General features: G+C 53.0%; 1 protein-coding gene across 1 annotated transcript in view; it reads left to right on the top strand.

The window, feature by feature from the left end:
* Positions 1–375: 375 nt before the first annotated feature.
* Positions 376–9,731, top strand: part of NOL4L (nucleolar protein 4 like) — a 65,510-nt gene continuing 56,154 nt past the window's right edge. The window contains exon 1 of the mRNA XM_085318244.1: positions 376–599. Within this exon, the coding sequence (XP_085174370.1) occupies positions 376–599 (224 nt within the window). The remainder of the gene's footprint in view (positions 600–9,731) is intronic.

The raw sequence follows: 9,731 nt of genomic DNA, 5'->3' as shown, positions 1-9,731 counted from the left end.
AGGCATAATTAACATGTGGTTATTATTTTCTCTCCTGAGTAACTTTCCCTTGCCCTCCTCCAGGCCTCTCATCAGCACAGGCCTAATCAGATTTGGGTGGCTTGAGAACGGCGACTGTACACTGAGAAGGGGGCATCTGCCTTAGGTGATGGTCAGAGCAGATGGTGGTCTTCTCAAAGAATGCACTGGGAATAGGAACAGCAGTGTGGACGGATGTCTGGCACAGAGACTGTTCACATTTCTTTTTCCCAGATGAATATCTCAAAGATGCTGGCCGTTTAACACATACAATTTTAAAACCCTACACAGATATACACAYGAGGCTTGGCAATGGAGAAAATTGGTATCCGACAGACCTATTCGCATTTTGGCTAGATGATGCATCCTTTAGGTCAGGTAGCTGGAAAAAAAATCTATTTAGACGGCACAGAAGAGGAGGGTGTCTGCGCGCTGCCGCAGCACGGACGGCAGCTCTGCCCTGGCGCCAACCTGCCTGTTCCTGAGTGTGAACGACAGTCCGCCGAGGGGGCCGCGCACCTCGGTATCCGCGCCGAGAGCACGGCCTGCGGCTCTCGTATCCCCACGTTTCCTGAAGAACCGTGGGAGAATTTGTTTATGACAAGGTGTTAAGGTGCAGTTCATTATAATCTCGTCTCCCTCTTGTCCTGAGCATTTAGCATCAGTTAGATGGTCTTCCTCATACAAACGTACCATGAGATGGAGAAACGGTGTAGGGAAATGGACAGCGCTGCTGACAACAGCTAGAGATGCAGCTGTATTTCACTGTAGCAGCAGGGTGTGGACAGGCAGGTTCACCCCAGACTTTGGTTGGGGCATTACCTGCCGGGGCRGCTATGCACGCTCTCTAAATCAATGCCGTACTTCAGCATATGTGCGGTGTGAGCTTGTCACAGCTCCGGAGCAGTGGCCAGCCTCGCAGGATATATTCATTCTGGCAGCCTGTGGTGCAGGCTGGAGGACTGACTCAAACCGGACTGCAAGATGAGATGGGGAAAACCTCGCATCAGACTGACCCTTTGGGTATTGCGCAAAGGCTCTGGGATTGCGTAGGCTCTGTAGCATCGCCTATGTCTGGTTTTGCTCTCCTCCTCTTTCTCTGTCCTCCGCAGAGCCTGCTGCAAGGTTCTGGGGTTTCTTTAGACGTTAGCAAAAGGCCGATGACATTTGTCGTCGGGGCCTTGGTACTGTTGTACAAGTATAGTTCACCTAGGCTGGCTCCCCCGGAACCGTATGCTTGGAATTAGTTCAAAATTGTGCCTGGTGACATTCATCCAAGGAAAGCTATTACAGCAGTAGGGAGGCACCATAAAGAGAAAAGAACGAGACCAAAAAATGAAATGGATGGAGGCCTTTCACTGAGAGCAGAAAAACATCACCTCGGATGCTGTATAGATCTCACAATTACAGCATATCCCTAAACACATTTGAGTTCTCTGGAACAGGGAGTGTGGCGATGCTGAAGCACGTGAAAGCCGCAGTGCTGGGCCCTGGGACAGCACAGCATAGTGGCAGYGGCTGGAGTTAAGAAGCTGGGCATGTCGGAAAGAAGCCGCTCCAGATGCTGCTAATAGAGGCTACATTTTTCCTGGTACAAGTACACTTCAGTGCCCATATTCAGTGCCCCCCAAAAGCTACACATCTGTAACCTTTGACAACATTAGTCAACAGAAGGTTTTCACTATTGTGAGTAACCACTTAGACTTTCTGTGAACTTCACGCAATAAAAAGAACAAAATCAAGACTGTTCAGAAGAGCCTTAGGCAAGGCAAGGGGGCCTAAGGGTATATTATCTGAGAAAGTGCCTATTTCTGCTCTAGCACAAGCCTTCCTCACGACATACAGSGTCTTCTCCTGTGACAAGCCCAGCCTGGAGCATGCAGGGCAGGTCTGGCTTTTCCAAAATGCTGAACTGATGATGAGCTTACATTTAAAGGTGCACTTAAGAGACTGGCACAACGCTGGCTGGATGTGTGCTCCTTTCCAACCAAGTCCAGAGAAAATCCTCAATCCTCATGCATCAATATCACTTCCAGATTCAGCGCTAAGTCTGCACATCAGTAGCAGTTTTTATTTCTGAAAACTGCTCGTGGWGAGAGTCACGCTAGGGAAAAGCCGACTCAGAGACTCCTAGGCTCGGTTAAAGTTCACTGGGTAGCAGCAAAAGCCCCCAGCACCTTTACAGCCTGAATTTTAAGGGCTCTGACAATCTGCGCAGCTATACGGGCTTGCAGAGTAAAGTTCCTACCCAGACTGGGGGCAGGACAGCTGGTGGCAGTGCTAGTTTGCAGCTCCTGCCTGCTCCTACACCTCCAGGACAGCCTGCTGAAGCCGCTTCTAGGGATAAGAGGGGAAACCAGCATCTAATTCAGTCCGTGTTTTTTTTTTCTGCTGGGACTACAAGCATGATTATCAGCCAGCCCCACTGGGGCAGTTGGGACTGTGATATGGTGCACGTGGTGCAGCCTCCGGTGGACAGATACCAACCTCTCCAGACAGCCGTTCGTGACACCAGCTTTGGTCACTAGCAGTCACAAGACCTCGAGTCGCCCTTGCAAAATTCCCATATCCCACTGCTGCTCCACGTTCCCAGTCCCCTTATATATGCCTGACTGAATGCTTTCTAGAAGAACAAAATTTGGCCACAATCTACACTGTACATCCTATGCAATTCCAGAAACATCACTGGCATTGCTGATCCAAGATGAGCAGTGTATTTTCTTATGAACTACTCGTATTGCCTGAACATTATCTACCCTCCCAATTGCTTTCAGATTTGCAGTATTTGCTGGGTATGGTTTTGAAGAAGGAAAAAGGCAAACAAAACACACAGCCTCACTAAGATCTTGGTAAAGTAAGGTTAAAATGGAAGGGAAAAAGAAAGCCAGCTCCAGTATGAGATGCCGTTGTCCATATTCCACAGATTACATCTACCTTTGCAAAAGAAGGGGGCCAGGAGCCCTGAATTGCAAGGAATTAAGAGGACTGCCTGTCAGACCACAATGTAGGCCTTCTCTCACCTCTTTATTGGGCAATGGCTCTGGTTTTGAGCAGACAGGAATTTAGTCAAAGGATGGCSCAGAAGAGACACACATCTCACTGAGAACTTTCCCAAGGACCTCTTTGTCCAAAGCATTCTCAGCAATGATCTCCTCCTAATATCATTACTTCAGTTTTGGTTTTGCTGTTAAATTAGACCTCATATAAGCAGTATATAAAGTGACCTTGTGGACAAAAGAAATGGCAGGGAAACCACGAGGAGGCACGGAGGAGCATCAATGGGGGATCCATTTATTCAATCCTACGGATAAGTGCTCTGGCTTCACAAAAACTTGTCTGTGTTGCTGTGGCAGAGGAGTACAAATGTAGTTCTCTTTCTTTAGTGCAAATGAGCAATATCCTTCCCCATATCTCATATTAGCTGTGCCCATCTCTAAAGAATCACACCCAGATGGGCTAAAGCCACCACTGAGTTTCAGTGCCTGTCTAATTAGGCGATTGGAGCTATGGGAGATACCTGTTGGCCAAAATTGGTTTCTCTGTTGGAATGCTGCTGACTTCTTCCATTATGGCTGTTCCCAAAGAGCGGCAGTTTATTTGAAAAGAAATAGCTGCAGGATGTATGCACATGTACGTGGGAGCAGACACTAATAGCCAGGGTTTGGAGTAAGCGTTTCTTTACAGTGTATCCAAGATTAAACCATGTTTAACCATGTTAAAAGGAGGATGGTTATGTCTTACAGAGTGGTAAAAGGCCTTCTATAGATTTGTGGAAGCTGCTTGTCCCTAGTGCTGTGGACAACTGAGAAACAGAGATGCAATGTAAATATTTCTTTTTTCTCCTTGTCCTGTTGTGGCTTGACAGCCCAGAAGGGCATGTTTTTTCCTTCTGTCATGCAAAATGGCACAGACCGTAGGTATGCTAGCATCTCCGATGGGCCCATCTCTCACTTGGAGGGAGTGAGGGTATTTCTGAAGATGACAAGGTAATTCAGGCTCCGTGGCTCAGCGTTCAGGCTTTCCGATTGCTAAATATAGCCATGGTTCTGTGTTACAGGAGTCTCCCTGCTAGCAAATGAATTGAGACGCATCAGCCCCCACCTCAGAATTGAATAAAGTTTGGGACTCCTGGCKTGGCTTGTGCTTGGATGAGCAATCTCAAGGGAAAAAGATCAGTATCCTACTGTCAGTCTCTCAGCCCCAAGTCAGCCAGTCCTCTGTGCTGTCTAGACATCCAGTGTCTTCTGGGTTTTGATGCTGCAAGTACCGTCTGCACTGATGCCCAGCTAGCAGGAAAGCATCTCYGCTTGGAGTCCAACAGCGCTAGGGACAAGCAGCCAGCCTGGCTGCAAGGCTCCAGCCTCCCTCTTCCCGCTCCGGCGCTTTCGGATTCGTTGCTCCCATCATGGGTTTGGATGCCGGTAGAGCAGCTCCCCGAACCGGCATCACGTGGCCGTGCCCAGGCTGTGCCCGGCTGGGAGGAGGCCTGCCTGCTTTCACTCACCTGCATCGGGCATTTTGATCCGGCAAAAAGCCCTTGAGCTGGTGACAAAGGTCTGGATGTGGGCTGGAAAGTACAGTCCTGTCTCTTAGCAACTGGTTCCTACCTCTGAGCTCTCGGAGCCTGTGTGTGGGACAGAGAGCATCAGTCACGCTTCTGCCATAGCGGCCGAGCAGCGCCGGAGGATCAGGCCGSCTTCAGCCACAGCCAAGACACTTAAAGAAGCTCAGGCATTTCTAACACAAGCAGTCATCTGTGAGTCCTAATCAAAGCTCCGGTTTAATTGCTTTCCTCGTGCCCTGTCTCTGCAAGGCGAGCGGCTAGCCCATTGGCTGGCTACGGGAGGCTGCATGCCAGCTACCTAGAGAGAGGCTGCTCTGCATTACTGATGCTTTTTTGGTCTTATGGGTGGGGACCAGGAGGAGGGAGGAGGAAGAGGGAGGACACAGCCCATATATTTCTAGAAAAACTCGATGTCATAGGGTCCTTCCCTGAACTCCTCTGCACTGCGCTTGGGAATCCCCCGGCCCTCTTAGGGACATTTGCATTGCTATTTTCTGTCACAGCGCTTGGTTCTGCTATTTTACCCTTGTGATTCCTCCTCCTAACCAAAAGCAACTCCTCTCTAGTGAGCGTTTCTCGGAGGCTTCTTTGCAAAGCACTATCTCATAAACATTTTCATGAATCCTCTGCTTTGTCCTCCTAATTAACCATCCAATTGGCCCCCAATGGAGCCCTCACCTCTCTCATGAAGGTTCTGCTTGCACAGATTAGAACCTGTCAGCTGCCAATTTATTCCTCATGCAGAGGGCAGGTTATATTAATTGTCTATCTTTTCATCTTTTCTGCCCTGCTTGGATTGCCTTCCCCTTCTCCTGCTCCCAGTAGCGTCCATGTTTCGAGACATGAATTTTCAGAAAACCAGGGAAAATCAGCTGTGAGGCAGCTTTGTACTGTTATCCATGCGCCTAACCTGCAGTGAGTTAGTCGTTGGGCCAGATGCGGCGTGACGCTGCCGAACAGTATCAGACCTGGGAGAGGGGTCTCTGTGGATGGATTACCATGAYGGAGCAGACAGCATTAAAAGCAAGATGCTTGACTTCTGCGCCCCCCACACGCAGCCGCAGTCAAGAACTCAAAAAATCCATTTGTTTGGCCCAGGTTAATGGGGAGTCCTTCCCCACGGGAGCATCATCATTTATAAATAAGTCAGAGCTTAGATTTTGGAAGGGTTGGGGTCCACCTCCTGGGGTTATGATAGGAACAGAAGACAGAGGCAGGGGGTTACCTCAGTCCAGAGAGATGTAGAGGAGTTCGGTCAACTTTGTCTCCCCAAAGCTCCCTGTATAGGACACCCCACACACATCCTTTTAGAGGCTTGTGCACAGGCCAGAATAAGTAAGAGCAATGACAGCAAAAGGAGCCTCTTGTCCCTGAGCACCGGTGCAGGATTTAGCTGGGGTGCAAACGTAATTGTGACGGCTCAGCACCGACGGCTTTGGGAGGGAAGGGGAGGAAAAGGCCGATACTCGTGAACCCAGCGTGTGCTTGCAGGGGGCAGCGGGGAGGAACGTAGTATTTGGGAGCGAGCCGGAGGAGCGTTCTCAGGCTCCGGTGTCCGGGCCGCGCCGTGCCGAGGCTGCCGCCGCGCCGGGCAGAGCGTGGGGCGGCCGGCCGGCCCCGCGAGGGAGCTGCGCCCGGCGCAAAGCGGCTCCCGAGCTGTTGGCCTTTTCCTAGGGGCACATCTCGCCGTTCCCGCGCACCCGGCTCGCCGAGGGGCTGCGGGCTGGCGGCGGGACGCCGCGCGGTCGGGGCTCAGCCTCCGCGCCCGGCTGACCTTGATTCACGGTAGCGCCGCTTGTAACTTACTCTACGTAATTTTTGCTTGTCGCTGAGGAGCCGAACTGCTGCCGCTGCACTTTGCCTCCTCCCACTTAGTTTCGTTTTGACATGCCCGTGTCCTCGCTGGACGGATGGGGCTGTCACGCCGGGCCTGCCCCAGGAAGAGAGCGGGCAGCGGCACGCGGGGCCTCCTCTCCGCCGGCTGCCAGGGCTTTCCCCCTCTCCAACTTCGGAGATTTCGTTTGGCAGCGATCTTTATTAGATTACTGCCTTAGTACGGTGAAGATTGCTTCCAGTGATAAGTTACTTCAAGGAAGGATCCGCTCTAAATATGTTCCAAGTTTTGTCTTTAGTTTGTGGAGTCTTCGATTTCCTCCAGGATATTATGGAATATAATTAACTCTGGTAACATTCCTTCCCATTTTATCCATTTATTTTCCTGTACCGTGCCCCCCCACACACAAATCACCTAAAACAACTTCCTAGTGATGTTAAGAAATTAATGTAGAATTAAGATACCCTACCTACTGTGACAAATTTAATTATTTTAAAACAACTCACATTTTAACTCTGCCAGGTTCAAAATAGTGAAAAAAAACACACACACACACACAACATAATCAAAATTAGCAAATACTAATGCACACAATACCTCCCCTGTTAACAAGCCATCATGTCGCACTTCTCACGCAAACATCAGCGCACTTTGCGGAGGAGATCAGCATAATTATCCCCATCTGACAGGTGGGAAAACCAGGGCCCGGGGGAAGCGCTTGGCCTGGCAGGCTGGAGCGGCTCTCCCGAGTCAGGTGCTCTGTTCACGAGGTCACCGCAGCATTTCTCACCGCGAGCAGCGGAGCCAGGGCAGCGGCAGCAGCTCAGGCTGCTCCGAAGCACCTCACGTCTCTGTACCGCCGGGAAAGCCTCCCCGTCCGCCCCAGAGCCCCGTCTGCGGCGGGGAGCACCGGCTCCCCGGGCGCCTCTGGSAGCGGAGCGCGGGGTCCCGCTCCGGAGAGCGCTGCGCTCGCCTCTCGCTGCCAGGCGCAGCTGCTCCTCCGGCTTCTCCCGCCGGCTCGCTCCTCTGCGCTGTGCAAAATGTCCTCTGCCTCCAGGGCAGGACAGGGCAGCAATGCGAGCAGACAGCATCCTTGCCCRCTGCTGTCTGCTCCCCATCGCCACCGGCAGAGCCAGGCAGAGGGGARCCTGAGCCCCTTCCCGCAGCACCAGCCTGCACCCCGCCATTTCCCCCCAGCTCCCTCCCTGCCAGCCAGCAAGGAGCCTGGCACGGGTCTCAGCAATAAAGCCGGGAGCCCGCCCGGCGCCGGCAGCCCACCTGGGCCCCCTCCGCAGCAGGAGGCAGGGCTGCCATTTCCAGGCTCGCCCCTCCCAGGCTGCCGTGTTTTCATTTACAGGCCCAGGAGCCGGCGGAGAAATCAGCTGAGGTCAGAGCAAAGGCCTGGGCTCATCCAGGCGGCTCAGCTGCGGCTAGCGAGAGAGCCGCCCTCCCGCGCGAGCGGAGACGGCTGTCCCCCGGCGAAAGAAGAAACACACCTCAGCTTTGTTTGCCGTCTGAAAATAATGTGCCTGGCTCCCCCTCACAAGGAAGTATTTACTTTGGAAAAAAAGAAAAAAAAAAGTATTGTGTACATTCTAGTTAGAAAAACAATGTGAATGCCCCGAGTGCAAGGCTGGGAGTCAGCAACGCTGCTATGCTGCTTCTGCGGCTCCGTGCCTGAACTGACGTGTAGCTTTGGGGAAATTGCTTATTCTTTCTGCCTTGGTTTCCCCTGGGGGAATAAGTTCTCCTGGGGCTGTAGTGAAGATCAGTTGATTAGTAGATCCAGTGCTGTTTTTATTGCAATAAGTAGGACTGTAGCTGTATGTGCAGGATTGGGCTTCATGTTGGCTTGCTGGTTTGTGCAAAATAACATATAAATGCATAGCAGACATAGAGAAAATCATCATTTTAGCAACCTTTTTTTTTTTTCCGTTTTCCAACTAACTCTGGAAATTTTTCCCAGGAAAATATTTTCAGGAGAAAGGAGGTAAAGAGAGCAAGATCTACAAATTAGAGCGTTTCACACGTTTTTCTGATGAGTTCTCTTTATTAGTGGTAATATAGTTGTTACTGTTCTCCTTCTGGCATTTCATCCACGCCTCTTTCTAAAGCGTGCGCCGTGCCCGGGGCGTTAGGGACGAGAAGGAAGGGCGAAGTTCTAGGATTCTAGCTCCTTTCTCCTAGCAGCATTAACAGGGAGGGAGCCTGCTGCGGTTTAACATATCCCCCGCAAAAGCTGCTTTCATCCTACACCTAAATACCACGAGGAGTGAACTTCCTAAAGCCCTGGAGAAGTCTAAATATAGAAGCCAATCAAGGCCTGACTTCCCAGGGATGAGAACTACCAAGAAGAGTTTCTTGATCAAAAGTTGTAAGAGTCCATCTTGAAATAACGCATCCGATGCAGAATCGAAGCCTGCGTGGAAGAAATGACTGTGGAGGTGGGCTCGCGCGCTCCGCGCGGGCTGCTGCCTTACGTTGCGCTCGGCTCCYGGAGCGGGGAGCGCGTTGGGACGCGGCCGAGGCGAGGCCGAAGGCGCCCTGGCGGGAGTCCTCCTCCGCAGGTATGGCAGGCCGGGCTTCTGGGCTGGATGWTGCAGTTTCTGTCCTCTGCGGGCACCACGCGGGTTTTCCGCGCGTGCCCATTCCCGGTAATTTTCTCTAAAGAATCGAAACATTTCCTTAGAGCCGAACGCAGCTTGCAGGAAACTGGAAACGCTGCTAGAGGAGAAGCAGCGTTCTGATAAAGCAGCGTCGCGAGCTCGCCCGTCCCGCGGCGGGTGCTGGCTAGCTCCGCCGCGCGCGCAGCCCCCGGCCCCCGACGGCGCGCCGGGGAAGGCGGGCAGCACCCCGCCGCGGCCCGGCGGCTCGGGAGGACRAGGGTTTTTCTTCCCCCCGCGTGCGAGGGAGCAAAAGGGAGGTGCGGCCGGCCGCAGGGCTGGCGGCGCGGGGGGCCCGGGGCGGCGGGCAGCGGCAGGAAGCCGTCTGAAGCGCTGCGAGAGGCTCCGCGCTGGGCAGGGGAGACGGTGCCGCGGCGGGGGGAGCCGAGAGCTCTCGCAGGGGAAGCGCGAAAACCGGGGAGGGCAGAGGGTCCGCTCTCGGGGCAGGAGGCAGCGTGGCGGTGCCATTATCAGGCAGGAAGTGGCTTTTTATTCGCAGGAAGCTGAATTTGATGGGTATCGGCGCCCCGCGCGAGGGCCGGGGGCGCGTTACCGCCGCCTTCCACCCCTCTCCTCCTCCGTCGCCCCCGGCCCCGGCGCTCGCGGGCGCGGGCCTGGCCCCTCCGGAAGCGGGAGAGCCGCCAGGAGGGAC

This window comes from Rhea americana, unplaced genomic scaffold (genome assembly GCF_003343005.1).
Source record: "Rhea americana isolate MKP2758 unplaced genomic scaffold, rheAme1 scaffold_529, whole genome shotgun sequence".
In the NCBI taxonomy this organism is placed as follows: Eukaryota; Metazoa; Chordata; class Aves; order Rheiformes; family Rheidae; genus Rhea; species Rhea americana.
The sequence above is the reverse complement of the archived record's forward strand: the minus strand, read 5'-3'. Positions and strand labels throughout refer to the sequence as shown.